General features: G+C 47.1%; 1 protein-coding gene across 1 annotated transcript in view; it reads left to right on the top strand.

Moving 5' to 3' along the window:
• Nucleotides 1-22197, top strand: part of LOC109911710 (collagen alpha-1(XVIII) chain-like) — a 140705-nt gene that overhangs the window by 102382 nt on the left and 16126 nt on the right. The window contains exons 23-32 of the mRNA XM_048598699.1: nt 326-388; nt 2279-2362; nt 9446-9481; nt 12150-12203; nt 14986-15060; nt 15167-15241; nt 15631-15679; nt 17747-17836; nt 20254-20297; nt 21297-21422. Of these exons, the coding sequence (XP_048454656.1) occupies nt 326-388; nt 2279-2362; nt 9446-9481; nt 12150-12203; nt 14986-15060; nt 15167-15241; nt 15631-15679; nt 17747-17836; nt 20254-20297; nt 21297-21422 (696 nt within the window). The remainder of the gene's footprint in view (nt 1-325; nt 389-2278; nt 2363-9445; nt 9482-12149; nt 12204-14985; nt 15061-15166; nt 15242-15630; nt 15680-17746; nt 17837-20253; nt 20298-21296; nt 21423-22197) is intronic.

Raw genomic sequence — 22197 nt, 5'->3', positions numbered from 1 at the left:
GTGAGAGAGGTGTGTTTGTGTCTGTGTGAGGTGTGTGTGTGTGTGTGTGAGAGAGAGGTGTGCATGTGTGCGCGTGCGCATGTGTGTGAGAGTGTGTGTGCGTGCACACGTGTGTGAGTGTGTGTGTGTATGCGAGTGTGCGCACGCGCGCATATTTGTGTGTTTGTGTGTGCGTGCGCACGTGTGTGAGTGTGTGTGTGTGTATGTGTCTGTGTAATCAAACGTGAAGGCTGCTCACTGTAACCGTTTTCGCGATCTGTAGCTCACTGCTTGTGGTGCCATTCAGTTTATAAATATGGTGATCACATTCTCCCCTCTCCTTTAGGGTCCCAGTGGACCGAAAGGTGAACAAGGATCCCCGGGTATCACAGGACCAGCAGGGCCGAAGGTAGGCACTTCAACAAAAATGGTCAAAACGTGCATTCGTATGGCGCCCTTCGAGTGTTCCAGGAGCATGATCCAGCTATCTTTGGCAGCTGGCCACCTAAGGAAAGTCAAGGGGAGATGACGGGAGAAGCTTGGTCATGGAGGTGGACTTGAAGTGGGGGGGGATGTGAAACCGAGAGGTTTAGGGACAACATTCCAGGCTTGTATGAAACGACCGCTAGCATTCCAGTGCTATGTATTCCAGGCATTTATCCCATTTCCTTCTGTGTGTTATTTTTGAATCTGCTTTTCACCATCACCCTAGCCAGTGCATTCCGGATCAAAACAACTGGCTCCATAAAAATAATTCTCCTCCTCTGCCCTCTGCTTCTTCAGCCAATCGTCTTAAAATCTGTTGCCTGTTTACTGAGTCTGCTGCCTTTATGCCAACAGTTTCTCCTCATTTACTCTGTGAAATGTATCACATGGCACTGAACTGTGCCATTCCCTGCTCCGTTGCTAAGTTTGTTGGCCGGGAGTGAGTCTGACCCAGCTTGGAGAGAGAGCAGAAGTTTACTGCTTCTTATTACTGAGCGGTGAGCAGATTTGGAGAGATTTCCATCTTTCTTTCTGGTTGCTGCTGGCCGGTCCAGACCTGCTGAGCTTTTCCAGCAACTTTGTTTTCGGTCCAGCATTTGTTACCTGTCCCTAGCTGCCCCGCAGCATGAGCTGGCCAAGCAGCATCATAGGAGCAGAGAGGCTGACGTTTCGGGCCTAGACCCTTCATCAGAAAAGAAGGGTCTAGGCCTGAAACGTCAGCCTCTCTTCTCCTATGATGCTGCTTGGCCTGCTGTGTTCATCCAGCTCTGCACCTTGTTGTCTCGGATTCTCCAGCATCTGCAGTTCCTACTATCTCTGCAGCATGAGCTGCCTTCTTGAACTGCTTCAGTCCACATGGGAGTACGTGCTCCAAAGCCCTTTACGGTGGGAGGTGAGGACTGTTAACCCAACAGTAGGTGAAGGAACAGGGATGTTAGTTTCAACTTAGACTGGGGCGGGAAGGGAGCCTGGAGCCAATAGGACGTGTTCCTAAGTGCCACTTGCTTTTGTCATTCGGGGCGATAGAGTTTGGGAGGTATTCCAGTGATAGGTTTGAGTTTTGTTCAGATCCCCTCTGATTGAATGGTTTCCACTCAACTCCAACTTAGGAGAGGGTCTGGAGAATTAACTCCTGTCGAACCGTTGCCCAGTGCGATTCAGTACCTACCGAGAGGAGCTGTGAAAACATACTGAAGGAAGTATGTAAGTCCCGCAGTGTTGCTTGATAACCCAAAAGATGGGCAGAGTGGACTGTCCTGTCACTGGCAGTTCCCAAAATGGACTGGAAAAACCGGAAAAAAGACTAGAAATGGTCAGCAGGTCAGGGCAGCATCCATGGACAGGGAAAAAAAGTTGGTTGTTTCATGACAATGAACTTCCAACAAGAAGTAGAAGACGTGCACAAGAGAGAGATGTACAATGGTTTTCAAGTGAGTACAAAGGCAGTGAAGGGGCCATGTGGGAGGAAGGCACTAAAGGAAAGGTCTGTGACAGAGTGCATGGCTGGAGTCACTAAAGTGAAGAAGCGCACCCCGGTGATTCCAAAACGTCTCCCATTTTCTCGATCCAGGATTCCCCCCACCCCCAGTGTGATAGACCGGACCTTTGACCGTGCCCGTTCCATTCCCTCAATTCTATCCTTCCCCCTTCCCGAGAACCGTGATAGGATCCACCTTGTCATCACCCCCCACCCTACCAGCCTCAGCATCCACAGGATCACTCTCTACACCATTTCTGCCCATCTCTTCTTTACATGAGGCGAGTGGTACGAGATACTGCCCTGTGATAAATGCGTCTTCTCCTTCCTTTCCAGGGTGATAGGGGAGAGCCTGGCTTCATCATTAGCCCCGATGGAACCCCGTTGAACAGTCTGCTTGCTAGCGGCATCGGAGGAAAGGTAAGACTTTGGACATTATCAGGACCAGCTGCAGCCTACTCTGTGCCGAAATCCAAGGTGAGAGGGACCAGCAGGAAAGGATTGCTTGGTAAAGGCCTGCCTTACAAATACAGAGATGTTACAGCTCAGAGACAGGCCATTCAGCCTATCTAGTCCATGCTGGTAATCATGCTGCACACAAGTCTCTCTCTTCCCTTCTTCATCTACCCAAATGACATGTGTCCTTAGATCCACTGTTTCCTCAGTTTCTAATATTACTTCCCTTTAAGTGCATCTGTACTTTTCATTTCAGCCACACCCTGTGGATAGCAAGTTTCACATTCACCGCACCCTCCAAGGAGAGAAGTTTCTCCTGAATTCTCCTTTTGGATTTATTAATGACTGTCTCGTACTTGTGCCCCCTAGGTTTGGAAAGTGGAGACATCTTCTCTGCATCTACCCACTTGAACTCCTTCATAATTAAAATAGCACTCAATTTTATCAGGCCACCCCTCCCAGTCCTCTCTGTCCCAAGAGAGGCCCAACCTGTTTAACCTTTCCCCGAGAGGATGACCTCTCGGTTCTGGTACCGTGCTTGTAAATCTCAATTGAAAACTGTTTGTACTTTTGGTAAAATGGGGAGCAATAGGAAGCACATCTGCTCTAATCCAGCATCAAACTGAGATATGAAAAACATAAAACTTGGAGGCAGGTTTAAGTCAGACAGACAGGGGTTGCATGTAAAAGGACTGTGTCTTCAGGATATCCTTCGCTTCCCAACGCTGACTGGGCAGAGTCCGGGAGGTTTGATCATGTGACCTAATTAAGCCATGCAAGTTTTTTAAAGCATTTTTGATATTTCTCTTGCAGTCCTGAAGGGAAGATCATTGTGTAGGTGAGCAGTAGTGTTGGGAACTCTGTAGTCAGGGGCACAGATCTGTGCCCCACCAGGAGTGACACTCCAGGATGGTGTATTGTCTCCCTGGTATTAGGGTCAAGGATGTCTCTAAGTGGTCATTCTGAGAGGGGAAGGATGAGCAACCAAACACTCTGGTCAATATTGGTACTAATGATGTAGGCAGGAAGAGTGACGAGGTCCTGCAAAGGGAGCTCGGTAGGAAGTTGATAAACAGGACTTCTAGGCTTGTAAACTAGGCATTACTTCCTGAATCACATGCTAGTCAGGCCAGAAATAAGATAATACAACTGAATGCGTGGCTAAAGAGCTGGTATAGGAGGGAGGGCTTCAGATGTCTGGATCATTGGGATCCCTTCCAGGTAGGAAGGCTTTGTACAAGAAGGACGGGTTGCACCTAAACTGGACGGGCATCAGTATCCTTGCAAGGAGGTTTGCTAGTGCCACTTGGGAGGGTTTAAACTAGTGTAGCAGGGGTTGGGAACCAGAGCAGTAGGTCAGCATGAGGAGCAATTGAAGTAAAGAGAGAGGTTAAATCAAGTAAGTCTATTAATAAGAATCCGCAGGACCATGTTAATGAACACAGTGGGACTGGCAGTCTGAAGTGTACTTATTTTAATACAATGTGTATAACAGGTAAGGCAGATGGGTTTACAGCCTGGATTAGTACATGGGACTACGATATGGTAGTTATTACAGAAATTTGGTTAAGAAAAGGACAGGACTGCTTGCTCAACGTTCCAGGATTTAGATTTAGACTTCAGGTGTGGTAGAGAAGGATGTAAAAGGGATGGAGGAGTTGCATTACTGATTAAGGCGCATGTTATAGCTGCACTATGAGAGGACATCTTGGAAGGCTCATCCTGCGAGGCCCTATGGGTAGAACTCAGGAAATAGAAAGATGTAATCACTATGATGGAGTTATATTGTAGACCTCACAGTAGCCAGGGGGAGGTAGAGGTACGGATATGTAAGCAGATCATGGAACGATGTAAAAACAACAGGGTTGTTGTCGTGGGTGATTTTACTTTCAAAATATTGACTGGGAGTGTCTTATTAACAGAGGCTTAGATGGGTACATCCAGGAGGGTTTCTTGAAACAATATGCAGGGAAGGGGCTACAGACCTTGTATTGGGAAATGAGTCTGGCCATATGGTCGAAGTTTCAGTGCGGGGTCATTTTGGGAACAGTGATCATAATTCTGTCAGTTTTAAGATAGTTATGGAAAGGATATCACTGGTCCTCGGGTGAAAGCTAATTTGGAGGAAAGTTAATCACAACAGTATTCGGCAGGAACTGGAGAAACTGGATTGGAGGTGGGTGTTTGAGGATACATACATAACTAAGTGTGGGAGTCTTTTAAAGGCCAGTTGATCAGGACCAGCATGTTCCTGTTCGGATGGAAGTTTGGGACTGCAAGATTTAGGAACTCTTAGATGATAAGGAAAAGGAAGCATATATAAGGTTCAGGAAACTGAAGTCAGACAGTGCCCTTGAGGAATAGAAGGAAGGAGGAAAGAACTTAAACAAAGAATTAGGAGGGTCAGTAGGGGCCATGAAGTGTCCTTGGCAAGTAGGATTAAGAAGAATCCCAAAGCATTTTATACGTATATAAGGAGCAAGCAGATAGTTAGGAAAAGGGTAGGTCCACTCAAGGACAATGGAGGGAATTTACATATGGAGCCAAAGGAAGTGTGTGAAGTCCTTAATGGTAATTGTCAAGGAAAAGGACATTGCTGATGGTAAGAGTAGAGAGGATTTTACTGATATTTTGTGGCATGTCAATATTAAGAAGGAGAAAGTGTTGGGTGTCTTGAAAAACATTAAGTTAGATAAGTCCCCAGGGCCTGATAGGATCTATCCGAGATACTGAGGGAGACAAAGGAGGAGATTGTTAGGGCCTTGATAGAGATTTTTGTATGCTCTTTAGCCATAGGCAAGGTCCCAGGAGACTGGAGAATAGCTAATGTTGTTCCTTTGTTTAAGAAAGGCAACAAGTCTAATCCATATCATTCAGCCATATATCAGTGGGAGGTAAATTATTGGAGAAGATTCTTAGGGACAGGATTTACTTGCATTTGGAGAAGAATGGACTTATGTGATTTTGATTTTGTTGTCATGTGTACCGAAATACAGTGAAAAGCTTTGTTTATGAGCAGTACAGGCAGATCACAGCAAGCAAAGGATGTACAGATCAAAAAGACTTAGAGGCATACAGGTTACATTATTTGAGGCTACAGTCCATTCAACAGTCGTGATAACGGCCAGGAAGAAGCTGTTCCTGAACCTGCTTGTGTGTGTGTTCAGGCTTCTGTATCTTCTGCCTGATGGAAGAGGTTGTAGGAGGTCATTTCCAGGGTGCGATAGGTTTTGATGATGTTGGCTGCCTTTCCATGGCAGCGTGCCATGTAAATGGAGTCCAAGGATGGGAGGTTGGCTTCCGTGATGGTCTGGGCTGTGCACACCACCTTCTGTAGTGTCTTACGGTCCTGGGCAGAGCAGTTGCCATACCAGGCCGTTATGCACCCCGACAGTATGCTTTCTATGGTGCATCTGTAAGAAGTTGGTGAGGGACCTTATGGACATGCCAAATTTCCTGAGACGCCTGCGGAAAAGAAGTGTTCTTGTGCCTCCTAACTGTTACATTTATGTGGAGAGTCCAGGACAGGTCATTGGTTATTGTCACTCTGAGGAACTTGATGCTCTTCACCCTGTCAACCTCAGTTCCATTGATGTAGATGGGGGCGTGTTCTCCTCCTTCATTTCTAAACTCTATGATCAGTCCTTTAGTTTTCCCGACGTTGAGAGACAGATTGTTTTCATTGCACCATGTCACCAAGCCCTCTACCTCCCTTCTGTATTTTGTCTCATCATCGTTAGATATCCGTCCCACTATGGTGGTGTCAGTAGCAAATTTGTAGATGGTGTTTGTTCGGAATTTAGTAACACAGTCGTGGGTGTACAGGGAATACAGTAGAGGGCTAAGGACTTATCCTTGGGGGCTCCAGTGTTGAGTGTTATTGTGGAGGAGGTGCAGTTCCCTATCCTCACTGATTGTGGCCTATGGGTCAGGAAGCTGAGGATCTAGTTGCAGAGGACAGAGCCAAAACCAAGGTCTCTCAGTTTTGAGATCAGTCTGGAGGGGCTAGTGGTGTTGAAGGTGGAGCTGTAGTCAATAAGCAGGAGTCTGATGTAGGTGTCTTTGTTGTCCAGAAGTTCTAGGGATGAATGCAGGGCTAGGGATATGGCATCCTCTGTGGATCTGTTATGTCAGTAGGGACAGTAAGCATGGTTTTGTGCAGGGGAGGTCTTGTCTTTCAAATTTGATTCGGATTTTCAAAGAAGTGAGGAAGATTGAGTGTAGGGTAGTGGATGTTGTCTATGTGGACTTTACTAAAGCATTTGACAAGGTCCCTCATGGTACCAAAACAGAAGTTGCTGGAAAAGCTCAGCAGGCCTGGCACCATTGGTGAAGAAAATATCAGAGTTAACGTTTCAGGTCCGGTGACCCTTCCTCATGGTAGGCTGCTCCAGAAGACTAAGTGCCACGGGATCCACAGAGGATTGGTAAATTGGATACAAAATTGGCTGGGTCATAGCAGACAGAGGGTAGTTGTGAAGGGGTGTTTTACTGACTGGAAGTCTGTGATCAGTGGTGTTCTGCAAGGATAAATGCTGAGACCTCCGTTGTTCGTAATATATATAAATGATTTGGATGAAAATGTAGGGGGTCAGATTAGTAAGTTTGCAGATGACATGAAAACTGGTGGAGTTGTGGATAATGAAAGGATAGTCATAGGACCCAGCAGGATATAGATTAGTTAGAAAGTTGGGAGGAGAAATTGCAGATGGAGTTTAATCCGTACAAGCATGAAGTGAGGTATTTTGGGAGATCAAATACAAGGGTAAAGTAAATGCTGGAGCCTTATTGATATATAGCAGGATCTTGGGATGTATAGAATCATAGAATCCCTACAGTGTGAAAACAGGCCCTTCGGCCCAACAAGTCCACACTGACCCTCAGAGCATCCCACCCAGACCCATCCCCCTATAACCCACCTAGCCTATACATCCCTGAACGCTACGGGCAATTTAGCATGGCCAATTCACCTAGCCTGCACATCTTTGGACTGTGGGAGGAAACCGGAGCACCCGGAGGAAACCCACACAGACACGGGGAGAATGTGCAAACTCCACACAGAGGGTGGAATCGAACCCAGGTCCATGGCGCTGTGAGGCAGCAGTGCTAACCACTGAGTGACCGTGCCACCCCAAGGGACTGGAGAATGCAGGCACGTAAGTCCATAGCTCCCCGAAAATGGCAACACAAGTGGATAACGTGGTAAAGAAGAGGTACAGCATGCTTCCTTCGTTGGTCAGGGGCAGTGAGTATAAAAATTAGCAAGTCATGTTGCAGCTATATAAATCTTCAGATAGGCCACGGTTGGAGTATTGTGTACAGTTCAGGTCACCACACGACAGAAAGGATGTGGAGGCTTTGGAAAGCATGCAGAAGAGGTTTTTTCAGGCTGTCTGCCTGTATTGGAGTGTATTAGCTAGAAGGAAAGGTTGGACAAACTTGGATTGTTTTCACTGGAGCATCAGGGGCCAAGGGGATAAACCTGATTGAAGTATATAAAATTATGAGAGGCATGGATAGGGTGGATAGTCGGAATCTTTTCCCAGGGTGAAAATATCAAATACTAGGGGGCATAGGTTTAGGTGAGAGGGGGCAAGTTTAATGGAGATGTGTTAGGAACGTTTTTTTTAACACAGATAGTGGTGGGTGCCTGGAACCTGCTGCCCGGGGAGGTGGTACAAGCAGATACAATAGCAACGTTGAAAAGGTACTTAGACAGATGCAGGGATTAGATATGTGCAGGCACGTGGGATTAGGTTAGAATGGCATCATGGTCAGCATAGACATGATGGGCCAAAGGGCCTGTTCCTGTGCTGTACTGTTCTGTGTTCTATCAATGTTTATTTACTGGAGATTCTGGAACATTCCTGGAGGGTTGGTTAACCCCGGCTGTCCCCTAAGTTAAAGGCAGCAAACACTGCAGTGATCAGCAAGTCCCAAACAGTGCAATCCCGCACCAATTTCGACTAAAACAGAAAATATTCTCTTTCGTTATCCCCTTTCCCAGGCCGAGCAATTGATCAATGAAATAGAGTCCCAGTTAGAGGAATTACATTCATGTTGTCAAACTCCTCCAAAGACAGGAGCTGGGAACTTGGTTAGCTGTGAAGAAGGGGGTGAGATGGATAAGGACTGACGCTGATGACTGAGTGGTATCAAGAGCTTGATGTGACAAAACTTATCTCTGTTAGACCCTCCGCTGCGAATGTGGACGTCACTGACAAGGCCAACATTTGTAGCCAATCCCAACATTTGTTGTTGGTCCCTGATTGCCCTCGAGAAGCTGGTGGTGATGTATTAATATCTGATGTAACTGTATGATATCACATATTAATATGATCGATAAACATTGCGGATCCAAGATTCTGGGTGAAAAGGCACTAACTGTAAGCTCAAGAAGGACAGTAATGAGGTTAATTTAGTACCCAGCTATAAAATAATTTAGTGAAGAAACAACCCCTGCATTCTAACATTGTTACTGAAAACCCTGATAATATTACACAGGGCGAGCTGAGAGTTCACAAACTCATGTTGGCCGTTTTGCATTGTAAATCAGAAAATGTTAATGTGAGCCCCAATTATTCACCTCTGCACGGTCTCTGAGCCCAGCCTGATTACAGCGGAGTACCGGTGAGCAACGTTAATCGTTTAATTTTCACACAGTTAAGACAGAAAGGGTAAAAAGCTGCTCAATGAGGAAGGTGAGAGGAATGTGTTGTCCAGGTTCAGAGGAGCTGTTGTCCTCACAGATTTGGGGAGTGATTACAGGGTGCAGATGTGTTCAGCCTCTGGTTCCTCGGCTGCTGTGCTCGCATATAAAAGCCATTAACAAATGAAAAGCCAATTCAGCCGATCCTTCTGAGGTATTGTTGAAGATGGAACAGCAGTGAACGGGCCTGCAATCCCCCCCCACTTACAGTTTATCTTCAGGCCAAGGGATTCTTTTCTGACGTAAGATCTTCCAGAGGAGAAAGCAGTCAGGATGTATCAGTTACTTCTGATCTAAAGCTGTGGTGATTTTTTTTTCTCTCTCTCTCTCCCCTCCAGGGCGATCCTGGCATTCCAGGACCCACTGGCCCACAGGTAAGGTGCCTGCTGTCAGGAATCTGTCATCTCCTGGCGTTCGTCAGCGACTTCACCTTTTCACAGCACAATGTCTGCCCAGCACTCGTTTCAGAATCCTGCACCTTAACTGGTTAAAATAGCCAGCCCTTTATAACAGACAGAAGTGACTTCACCCTACCCATTTCTGAACGGATGTTGATCGACTTTAAGACAATGTGATGTGCCAGGCACGGTTAAAATGCAGTTAAACGTTTTCGAACCCAGAGCCATTCCCATCCTGCATTGCAGGTGCTCCCTGTGTAACAGCAAACCCCACTTGATAAACCAACGTCAGACCCTGGGTTATAAATCAGGTCTCATACGTTGATAGGGTAATGACAGTAGTGGCGTCACTGCAGGTATTCAATCTTTTGTTCAACCCCAGCTTGGATCGGATGAAAGGATCTACTCTCATAGAACCATCCGGAAGAAGTGAGGCAGGAACAGACCATTCAGCCCCTCGAGATTGCTGTACCATTCGACTCGATCCTGGTTGATCTTCTGCCTCAACTCCCACATACTGTGCCTGCTCACATACCCTTCAATTCCCCAAGAAACCAAAAATCTGTTGGTTCCAGCCTGAAATGTATTGAATGATGGCGCATCCATCCATGAGTGAACCCTCTGGCATAATGGGAATGTCACTCTGCTAGTAGTCCAGGGAACATGGGATCATTGGTTCAAATCCAGTTCCATTTAATAAGCCTTGAAATGAAAACCAGTCTCGATGGTAACTGAACAATCCTTTACATTGAGACTGTGCTGCCATACCCTGAGTTCCCCAGTCAGGGGAAAACACCCCCCCACAGGATCAACCCCATAAAGCCTCTTAGGAATCTTACGTGTTTCATTGAGATCATTTTCTCTAGACTGCAGAGAATATCGACCCAATCTATTCAATGCTCATATCGTAGAAGGTATATCATAGGGAGGCTAGATCCCTCTAATTGTTTACTCACCTCATAGGTGGCAGCCACTTCCAAAATCAGAATTGGTCACGTTGATCGGTGTATATGGACCCTGCGAGTGGCGACTATGTGGCTTAGAGGGAAGGTCACACCAGAGGTCATTCGGTCCCAGCATTCCCTCTGTCCCATGGGTATGCTCCCTGAGCTGACACTCTGGAGCATTTGAAGAATATCTAAATAAATCTGAACGCTCACATGGCCTTTGATCAAAACATGGAATCAGCATTGATTGTGCTGTCAGTTGAATTGATTCTGATCACCCTCCTTTTGCTTTTCTAAGTGTGTTCTCTCCTCCTGTACCGGTGATAGTTTACTGTCAGTTTGGTGTTGTGCCTTGCTTTGTTTTCCTTCTGAGGCTCCTTGCTAAGTTCCAGGTTCCCGATAGCTTGCCCATTTGGGGAGGCGATGGCCTAGTGGTATTATCACCGGACTGTTAATCCAGAGACCCAGATAACACTCTGGGGACCCGGGTTCGAATCCTGCCGTGGCAGATGGTGGAATTTGAATTCAATGAATATCTGGAATTAAGAGTCTAATGATGACCGTGAATCCATTGCCAATTGTTGGAAAAACCCACCTGGTTCACTCATGTCCATTAGGGAAGGAAACTGCCATCCTTACCTGGACTGACCTACACGTGACTCCAGACCCACAGCAATGTAATTGACTCTGGGCAGTTAGGAATGGGCAATAAATGAAGCCCTCATCCTGTGAATGAGTAAAGAAAAAACAACTTCTCTGTAGTGCGAATGGTCCAGGGCATGGGTCTTAAACACAACACTCCAGGAGCCTCTGGCATAATGGGAAAGTCACTCCACTAGTAATCCAGAGAACTTGGGGTCATTGGTTCAAATCCAGTTCCATTTAATAAATATTTAAATGAAAACCGGTCTCAGTGATAGTGATCATGTCAAACCCATCTGGTTCAGGGAAGGAAATCCGAGGCTACATGTGACTCCAGATCCACTTTACTGCCCTCTGAAATGGCAAGCCACTCAGTTCAAGGGCAAGTAGGAAACAGCAACAAATGCAAGCAATGCCCAATCCCATGAAAGAATAAAGTAAAAAAATACACAAGGGTGCCATTCAGATAGATCCAGTCTGATCGAAAAGGAGCTCTATTTATGGGCCTTCGCTCTGTAGCTTCTGATACCTTTAGCCAACAAAGACCTATAGCTCTGTCTTGAAAATTGAAGTGACCCCAACATCCACAGTGTTTACTTGGGGGAAGAGTTTTATATTGCAGTGTGAAGGAGTGCTTCCTGATGTCACTCCCTAAGGTTCCCCCTGAGGAACTCGTTTCCCCTTAACAACCATTTCAAACCCTTTAACCACCTCTACTTCCTGTTCAAAGTATCCAGAGAGTGAGCAATGCCCTCACTAGCAGGCCAAGCCAGGCCATAGGATATCAATGCCCCTGTTACAATTCAGGAGTTTCGTGGTCCAGGCTCCCTGTTATGGTCTCACATTGCAATTAGCCCTTTGGCTTAACATCATATTAATGGTTGTAAATGAAGAGGGTAAGGCCTGTTTCCTGAAGGAAGCCACCTGACTGAACTCGGAGTCTCCCTCTCAGCAGTGCTTCTAACGGGCAGCATTTGGACTGACCCAAGGCCTGCTGGGAGCTGTGCCCACAAATCGCAATTTAATCGTTTGTTGTCTCTGCTTCTACTCCACAGGGCTTGCCGGGATACCCAGGTCAAAAAGGTGAAATTGGGTTACCAGGAAGACCGGTGAGGCATTGTTTTTAGTTTCTTGAGGTTCTTTTGCGTGTAAAATCAGGAATGTAAAGGATCAGATTTTGGATGACAAGCGGGCGGAGGCAGGTAGCTTAGTATCCAGGTGCTAAGTCCAGGATATTTGAACCAATGTTTGGCACAGGGAGGCCATTCAGTCCCTCGAGCTTGCTTCACCATTTACTTTGATCATGGCTGACCTGTATCTTAACTCCATCTGCCCTCCTTGGTTCTATATGATTAAAACCTTTACCCAACCAAATCTATCACCTCAAGAACAAAATACTGCGGATACTACCGGAGATCTGACATAAGGGCAGGAAATGTTGGAAATACTCAGGAAGTCAGGCGGCGTTTGCAGGGAGAGAGAAACTGAGTGAACGTTGGAAGTTGGCGTCTGTTCTGAAAAACCTTTCAAACTCAGCTTTGAAATTTTCCCCCAGTTTTTCTGGGAGGTTAGGGCTGGGGAGGGTTCCAGATTTCCCATGACCCTTTGTGTGACGTCACCCCTGACTGAGCTGGCATTTCTATGCTCCCCTGTTGTTCTGGTCTCCTCTCTTTGGAAGAAATACCTTTTCTCCATCCGCTCCTTTCATGTTAAATGAATCTTTGATAGTTGAGGGAATATACACTGAGTCTGTGCAACCTGCCATAATAATATAACCCTTTTAGCCCCAGTAGAAATCTGGTCAATGTATAGTACAACTCCTCCAGTGCCAGTCTGTCCTTGTTGAGGTATTATCCTTTCAGCTCTCCTGGATATACAAACTGGCCTGCACACACAATCTGCTTTTAAAGTCCTGGCCGCGTCAGGCGGACCCTCTCCACTCCGGCATTTTAGAACAGAAGAAATAGGAACAGGAGTAATTCCTACACCTCCTCGAGCGCTCTCCTCCATTCAGCACAATCATGGATAACCCTCGGCTTTAAATCTACTCGCCCACCCGTTCTCCATCACTTCGATTACCTCAGAGACCAAAAGTGTACCTGAGCCAGCCTTGAACAGACCCAACGACGGAGCATTTGCAACCCCCTGCGACGGAGGATTCCAAAGAACTCTGATCCCATGGAGTCCTCATCCCAATCCCAAATAATCAACCCCTTAACCTGAGACGGTGCCCTCACGATCTAAAATCCCTCAGCAGGGAGAACAACCGCTCAGTGTCTACCATTTAACCTTCCCCAATTAGAAAGAACGATACGCCCCCTCCTGAGCTGATTATTTCCTCTTGGTGAAAATGGAAGTGCCAGCCCTTTGTGCCCCCATCCTCCCTTTGAGCTCCCATCATCCTTTTGTGCCCCCATTCTCCCTTTGAGCTCCTATCATCCTTTTGTGTCCCCATCCTCCCTTTGAGCTCCTATCATCCTTTTGTGTCCCCATCCTCCCTTTGAGTTCCCATCATCCTTTTGTGTCCCCAGCCTCCCTTCGAGCTCCCATCATCCTTTTGTGCCCCCATTCTCCCTTTGAGCTCCCATCATCCCTTTGTGTTCCCATCCTCCCTTTGAGCTCCCATCATCCCTTTGTGTTCCCATCTCCCTTTGACAATCCCCCGTCCTCCCTTTATGCCCCCGTCAATCCTCTGTCCCCCCCATCATCCCTTTCTGCTCCCATCATCCCTTTGAGGAAGTTGCCGCTTGGATCAGCGCCAACCTCAGTCCCACTTAAATGTTCAAAATAAAAGTGCGTCGATTAAAAAGGGAAAGACGGAGGACTGGAATCACCCCAGCAGGTCATCCAGAAATTTCTGAGGAGAGCAGGCAAGTTCTGGCAGTGGCTCCACCACTGAATCACTGTGGGCGGTTTCTAGAGGTACTGGCCAATGCTTTGGGCAGGACGACAGAACTAGGGAGAGATCTGAGAGGTAACAGGAACTGCAGATGCTGGAGTCAGAGATAACAGAGTGTGGAGCTGGAGGAGCACAGCAGACCAGGCGGCAGCAGAGAAGCAAGAGAGCTGACGTTTCGGGCTTCAGTCTGGGCAGATCTTCAGCTAAGAGAGCCCGTTGATAGATGATCCCAGAACAAAATGTTGGAAGCACTCAGCAGGTCAGAGAGGCTGCCTGGAGGGAGAAGCCATTAAGGTTTCAAATCGATGACCTTTAATCTGAGGTGAGAAAGGTTAGAGGTGCGACTGCTTTTAAACAAGTGAAACGTTGAGGGTGTGGGAAGATAAGGTGAAGATTGACAGACACCTGATGGTGCAAGGCCAAAGGGAGAGGATCAGTCAGCCAACAAAAGCTCTGCCCCGAAGATGTGGGAATGGTAGAATGATTGAAAACCTGAAAGAACAAAAACAGAAGTTGCTGGAGCTTTTCCAGCTGAACTTTTCCAGCAACTTCTGTCTTTGTTCACGGTAGAATGATCAATGGCTGCCATCCAAAAGCAAAAACAAGAGAAAGGTGAGAGTAAAATTAAAAACCTGCAAAGACCAGGAAACGAAATGGAGGGGATGGGTTTGGCAGGAGCGAGGGGCAGGGATTGCTGTCAGATCCTGTCGGATTCTGTGTACAGCCTGGAAGCCTGATTGAAGGATGAGGTGCAGACCCTCGAGTATATGTTGAGCAGCAGGACAAGGACAGAGAGGTCAGAGGGAGAGCAAGCTGGAGCTTGGAAATGACCAACCTCGAGAAGCTCAGGATCATGCTTTTGCAGACTGGTCTTTCCAGCTATTCAGATAACTTAAATCTGCCTCGCAAACTTTGTCTTTTCGATATGTCGACACGGATGAGTGACCCTCCAGCCTCTTTTGCCTTCCTAATTTCTTTTCTCTCACTTGCAGGGCCGGCCTGGTATAAATGGGCTGAAAGGCGAGAAGGGTGAGCTGGGAGATTTCAGCGGTGGTTTTGGATACCGGGTGAGTCTTGCCTTCGCTGAAGATAACTTCTGTTCTGCTCTGGCAGTTGCATTTCTGAAGCTTCAGGTGTTTTCCGAATCATTTTCATATTGCTCTATTTTGCTAGAATATTCCAGGGCCACCCGGTCCACCGGGACCTCCCGGACCACCTGGTATACCAGCGTCTGCCTTTAGTGATCACGTAAGTGTACGACGTACTTCTGAGTGGCCAATTTAAATATGGCTGGAATATGTTGCAGTGACCCTGCCTTATTGCCCTCCCTCAGTAACATTGCTACTGAATTGCTGCCTTCCCATCGGGCACCACATTCCCACCCAGATTTCCAGCTTCCCCAGTACTGACCAACAGGGGAGACCGGTTTAATGTTTCGTCCGCAAGATGGCCCCTCCAGCAGATGGGGCTTTCCCTCAGTACTGTGCTGGGAATGTCCATGGTTTGGGCCGAACACTCCGGGGTAGGGACACGTAGCCACAAGTTCCCGACTCCGAGCCACCACCCTCACTGAGGGAAGGGAGATTTTAGCTCCGCCCGTGGATATTTGCCTCATATTGTCACCGTCTTCTCTTCAGGTATTCAGGGGAGCAGCTGAAGGATTCCCCGGAATACTTGGACCACCAGGTAGGTGCTCATGGTCTACTGGGTAAAAAAATTCCATTAGTATTTGCACTCCTCTGGTAAATACTGCAGTTTACGTCTTGAAAGATTTTGCCCTATTCTGCTGAAGTTGCAGGAGAGACTTTGATCCTCAACCTCTCTGTGATGATAGCAGCAAGTGTCCAGGCTTCCATAGGGCAGCAATGACACTGAGCCCATCTGGAAACAAAATGGCCGCATTTCTCTAATCTAAGATGGTGGATAACGTATTACATTCCATGTTCTTTAATTGGTTTCATTAATCACAAAAACTTTCGATCCAAGGTTCCGTTCAAGGACTTTTCAAATACTGCTCATTAAATTATGTAAAGAAGGTTGTGATGGATTCAGCTCATTGCGTCCATAAATTAGGGCATTAGGGTTTCTAACCAATCCTGTATTCAGCTGAAAATGTCAGTTAAGAATCCTGACTATTTTATTTCAGTCATGTAGAAAACTATTCTGATCTATCTGGCTAAGTCTGAAGCAACATAGAATCCCTGCAGTGTGGAAAGAGGCCATTCATCCCATCGAGTCTGCACTGACCCTCCCACCCAGACCCATCCCCCCACCCTATCCCTGTAATCCCCTGGCTGATCCACCTATCCTGTGCATCTTTGGACTGTGGGAGGAAACCGGAGCACCCGGCAGAAATCCGTGCAGACACGGGAGAATGTGCAAACTCCACACAGACCGTTGCCCGAGGGGGGAATCGAACCCACGTCCCTGGTGCTGTGAGATAGCGGTGCTAACAACAGGTCGCCATACCGCCCTGTTTGGCTAGCCAGTATTTGCTGTCTGTTATGATCACGAGGGAGACCATTAACTTAGAGAAAGAAATTCAAAAGCCAGTTATTTATGTCGCTAGATTTAATGCTAATATCTGCAATGCAGTATCTGAGAATATAGTGTAGGCTTGTTCAATTAAAGCATTCAATTGGGAATTAGATTATTATCTGAAAAGGAAGATTGTGTCTGGTTTAAGGGAGAAGGCAAGCTCTAGGTGACTGCTCATTCAGAAAGCATAGCATGATAGGCTGATGGGCCTCAATTCTATGATTTTATTTTGATTAAAAGCTTTACAAGAGTTAAAGAAAGTAAATACAACTGTTTTAACACTGCATACTTTGTAAACACCTATATTTTAAACTTTCAAAACTCAATAAAGCAACCCACCCAAGAGTTCATCAGTTCCTTCCACATTCTCGATGCTAATTTCACATCTCCTGGGATCAAACCACAATGTGTCACAGTCCTCAGGAATTCACTTTAATTCTCCCTAGATTTCCTGCTATGTTCTATGAGATTGTGACTGCCCAAATTCAAAGATGGGCTTCATTCCCTTTTTGCTTAATGGTCTGAAGCTTTTGGCAGATCTCCCTCTCTGCTTGTTTCCAACTGTTCCAGCTCTAAAAGTCACACTATTTCTGTCTGTAAGAAAACAAATAAACTCAACTCAACAAGGTTCTACATGACCTACGTTGTCTATTTCCATAGTAATGCAGCACACCCAGGATGTTCCAACAAAAATGTAGATTAATTATCAATCAAATGTATCAAATACCAATCAATCTTTTGATCTGAAAGGTATATGGATACTTTAAGAGCTCCCCTTGTTTGTCCTTTCCTGACCCACATGACTAATTCAAGCCCCTTAAGAAGACAACTGTAGGCATTTTGTCTAACCAAGACACTCAGGAAAAAATAGCCCATTGCTGAGTATGTTCACAGTTCCGTCTCTGGCCTTTTTATGTAGAATGGTTTATCCTTTGAATGGTATTTGTTAATTTCCCAAACCCATTGGCTTTACATTTAACACTTTACTCTCGAGCCTAAATGTATACTTTTTAAAAAATGTGTCATGAAATTAGACATTGTCATCACCTTCTAACCTCACTTCAGAATGATTAACTAAAGTTAGATCTAAAAGAACAATGAATGGGCCCCTTAATTAGTGTTGAGAGAATGACTCGCAATTTCAACACTTAAGCTGATAAATGATTACAGCCTCGAGCCATGACGGTGAATATCTTGTCTTGTTCTCTCACGCAGGTCCTAAAGGAGACCGTGGTAGCCCAGGGTATGCAGGTCCCCCAGGAGAGAAAGGGGATATTGGTGACCCCGGGCCTCCTGGCCCACCAGGTAATTAGACTGGGAGGTGGGGGCTTAACAGGGGAGGTCAGAGGTTACTCTTTAAGTCTGCGAAGAAGTAACTCCATGCACAGTTTTAAACAGGAGTATCAAATGAAACCACCATTTCCGTCTGGTTCAAGAAACCCCCCTCGCCCCACCTGCACCCTGGTGTAGAACGTGGAGGTTGAGCTGTCGGGTTTCTGATTTTCTAATGTGCAAGAAGCTCTCTTTGTGATCAATGTTTAGCAGCTCTGAGTCTGCTTCTGGTTCACTGCTGCTGGCTTTTCGGGTTGAGCTTTGAGCACGAGAAACTGACAAGACGGCCTGGCGTGCCATACCTTCCCCATGCCAAGACGGATGACACTAGTCAATTCCTCCTCCACTTCCCACCTCAGTAAACATGGGTCCCCTCGGAGAGCCAAAGGACAGAGCCCTGTGCCCACCTGCATGGCGTGCTTCGTGGCAGAGTGGGGCCCGTTAATCAGGCAGCAGGGTTAATGTGTGAGGACCTTACCACTCAGCCTCCTCCACCCCCAGATGGCCCAGTGGTATTATCGCTGGACTGTTAATCCAGGCACTGATCTGGGGACCTGGGTTCGAATCCCGCCACGGCTGCTGGTGGAATTTGAATTCAATAAATATCTGGAATTAAGAACGTAATGATGACCCTGAATCTATTACCGATTGTCGGGAAAAGACCCACCTGGTTCACTCATGTTCTTTAGGGAAGGAAACTGCCATCCTTACCTGGTCTGACCTACATGTGACTCCAGACCCACAGCAATGTGGTTGACTCTTAACTGCCCTCTGGGCAATAAATGCTGCCTGGCCAGGCGATGCCCTCATCCCATGAATGAATAAAAAAATAAACCCGTGACAGGTAGACCCATGGATGGGCTTTGCAACTGCACTGCCAACTGAGGCTCGCAACTGGGTAATCAATGGTGATTCATTTGAGGGTCTCAACCCACAGCCACTGGTATTAACTTAGTGATAGGCCAGGGAACGTGCCACTTGGAGTGCAAATGAGGGCTCCATCAGGCAGTCAGTCCCTGATCGAGGGACCTAGCACCAGGAAAGAGGGTGCCACACTCCTGACCACCTTTCCCCAAACCCCCACCCTCTCCCTGGCATTGCCAAGGCTTGGCATGGACTGGAGTTGGAAGGACCATAGTTCTGAACTTTTTGTTTCTCTTTTTTCTAATTTATTCCCACAATCTGCAATTCTGGACTTCTTGTTTCTTTATTTTCTAAATTTTTTTTCCTAAAAACTTGTACTGAAGAATCCGTACCTTTTGTGCCTAAGATGGTGCCATAAGTGATGACATCACCTGAGTAGATGTGATAATAAAGCTAATTCAATTCAATTCACTTGTACCTGGCTCTTATCCGACTGGAGACCTTGGGTGGCTGTTGTACTGGAAGCAGCCACCTCCTACAGGGGGCGCCATTTAGCACATCCCAGTCACTCATGGTCTGGCAGCTCTTGATAACCGGGATTGTTATCCCCGGGGTCCTTGATATCAGGTGGAAGGCCTGACGCTCGCCTGTTAAAATGTTACAAGATGCAGCGGACCTTCCCGAGAACTCTCCGACTGGTGACCAGGAACCCCATCCCCTCCACAGAAAGTCAATGCCCAGAGCCAAACGGGGCAAAACAAAAAATCACTTGCAACGTTTCTCTCCCATCCATGTCAGAGACTCAAAACCGGTCCAGATTTCACAGATCTAGCCATCCCCGATAAAACCTTTACCTCCTGTACAAGGTGATTTCCATTGCAGTCCAGACATTTTTTAAGTAATTTGTTCGAGGGGCTTCAGCCTCATTAGTAAGGCCAGCATTTAATGCCTGTCCTTTGTGACGGTAATGGTGAGTTGTGGCCATCTTGAGGTGCAGCAGTCCACAGTGCTGTTTGGGAGGGAGTTCCAAGATTTTGACCAAGCAACACTGAGGGAGGAGGGATTTCTTTCCAAGTTAGGATGGTGAGTGGCTTGGAGGGGATCTTGCAGGGGGTAGTGTTCCCCTGCATCTGCTGCCCTTGTCCTTCTGGATGGAAGTGGTCGTGGGTTTGAAAGGTGCTGCCTGAGGAGTTTGGGTGAGTTGCTGCGGTACATCCTGTAGATGGTGCATACTGCTGCTCCCTGAGTGTCGGTGGTGGAGGGAGCGGATGTGGAAGGTGGTAGCAGAAGATTAGAAAGGTCAGGTGGGTCCTGGGGACAGTTTCAGAGACCGCAGCCGAAACCTGTCCCCATGAGGCTTCCACTTGAGGCATGTTGCTCCTGCGATTTGGAGTCAGTGTGCTAGAGTCCAGCTCTGCCACCCAGGAGACCTCAGCCCATGTTTTAAGCTTCTTTTCAGATGATATTGTGCCTTCAATTTTGTACGTTAACCAACTCTGACATGTCTCTGTGCTGTTCGGTTTCAGGACCCATCCCATATGACGCATATGACTTCACCTCGTCTCTCAGAGTAAGCGTTGTTGTCTTCTTGCTCTCTCACAGTGAGCTTGCCAGTGTTGCTTGGAACACTGGCATCTGTTGGGCGGCCATTTCAAATCCTCACCCCCTCCCCCCCACCCCTCACCTCTGATGAAGAACTCCCGAGAGTGGCCAACCTTTTAACCCTCTGGCAGTCTCTGTACGTGCCCGAGATGATTGAAGCGGTGTGTTTGCAAAGACGGAGAGTGCAATCATTCTTGAACAAGAGTCATTAACTGAGTCGTCCCGGAGTCTTTGGGAATCAAAGACTAATCTCCTGGACGAAACCCTGGAGAAAGGTTATGGGCAAGTTTACAAAAACAATCAGAAGGTGGAGTAGGATTCAAACATCCAAATAGCCAACTTGACTCAGTTGACTGAGTAAGTAGAAAGTAGTGGAGATCACAGGGGGTCAGGCAGCATTCATGGAGAGAGTGCAAGCTAATTTTTCAAGTCTAGATGAAGAGTCATGACGTGTGGAGGGGACAACATTTATGCAGTAGTTGGGGGGTGGGGGTTGGAGTGCGAGGGGAAGAGGGGCAGCTGATAGTTCAGATTAAATGATCCGAATGTGAGAATGGCAGAGCAACGGTGTGTCTAACCGCCAGACTGGAAAGAACAGATGGTCACACTGAAGCAGGAGGAGGCGAGAGAGGACATGGTGGCAGAGAATGCAACAAATAAAGCTAGAAGAAGGAGAAGAAGTGAGAGTGCGTTCACGGTTCGAAGGTGTTGAACTCAATGTTAAGTCCAGAAGGTTATAAAGTGCCTGGATCAGCCTTGTTCAGTCACCAGTGGTGTCCTAGTCTTGAGGGCTGGGGTGGCTTGGAGGCTGGTGGTCATTTGACACAATCGGCAAGCCAAAACATCACACGCTCGGCATCGCCACCATCAGTCTCGGAGTTGCACTGCATGCTGTTTGTGTCAGCTGTGGCTCTCACGTTCTCCCCTTTCCTCACCGTCCTCTGCCTTCTCTATCCTCCGCTGACAGGGTGCAAAAGGAGATAAGGGTGACGTGGGGCAGAAAGGAGAGAAGGGCGCACCGGGAGATGGCTATGGTTCCAGTGTAGCAGGGCCCCAGGGTCCCCCTGGGCCTCCAGGACGACCAGGTCTTCAGGTAAGAAGGTCCCAAGTGGCGACCAGCGAGCGCCAGGAAAGAGAATCTCTGTTTTCTGTCTTTTGCCTGAACATTCGGAATGTTCTTGAGTTTGCGGGAGAGGCCCAAATTGGCTTCAGAAATTGTTCCCCTCCCCGCCCCGCCACCTCTGTCCTGGGTCATCCTGAGGTTGGCGGGGAGTTGCAGACGAAAATATCCTTTGGAGAAAGGTCCAGGGCCAGAGAAGAAGCCCAAATTTAAGTAAGGCCTTTTATGACCTCCTGCAGTGTAGTTGCTCCTTTAATGTAGCAGTCCCGGGGTGAAGAGATTTTATTGTGAGGGAATGTTGATCAACGGGCCTGTGCTTGCTGGATTTAGATTTGATTGAAACATAGAAGATTCTGAGAGGGGTTCTGGGAGAGTAGATCCTGACAGCATGTTTCCCCTTGCGTTGGAGCCGAGAACGAGGAGGCACAGTTTAACTGAGTGTTGTCACTCTTTGGAATTCTGTATCCCAGAGAGCAGCAGAGACCGGGCTCATTGAATCTATTCAAGGCAGCGTTAGACAGATTTCTGATGGGCAAAGGGAGTTGGGGGTGATGCAGGGTTGAGGCAAGAAATGGGAGTTAAGATCAGAATCAGGTCAGCCACAATCCTATTGAATGGGGCAGCAGGCTGAAGGGGCGAACAACTTACGCCAGCTCCTATTTTGAACGAAAGACTTCAGTCAGCTTGAAGCTAGCAAACTCCCACACATAGCAATCCGACAATGAGTAGATATTCTGTTTTAGAGCCA

Source organism: Rhincodon typus, chromosome 7 (genome assembly GCF_021869965.1).
Source record: "Rhincodon typus isolate 14 chromosome 7, sRhiTyp1.1, whole genome shotgun sequence".
Classification (NCBI taxonomy): domain Eukaryota; kingdom Metazoa; phylum Chordata; class Chondrichthyes; order Orectolobiformes; family Rhincodontidae; genus Rhincodon; species Rhincodon typus.
This window is presented reverse-complemented; position numbering and strand designations above follow the sequence as displayed.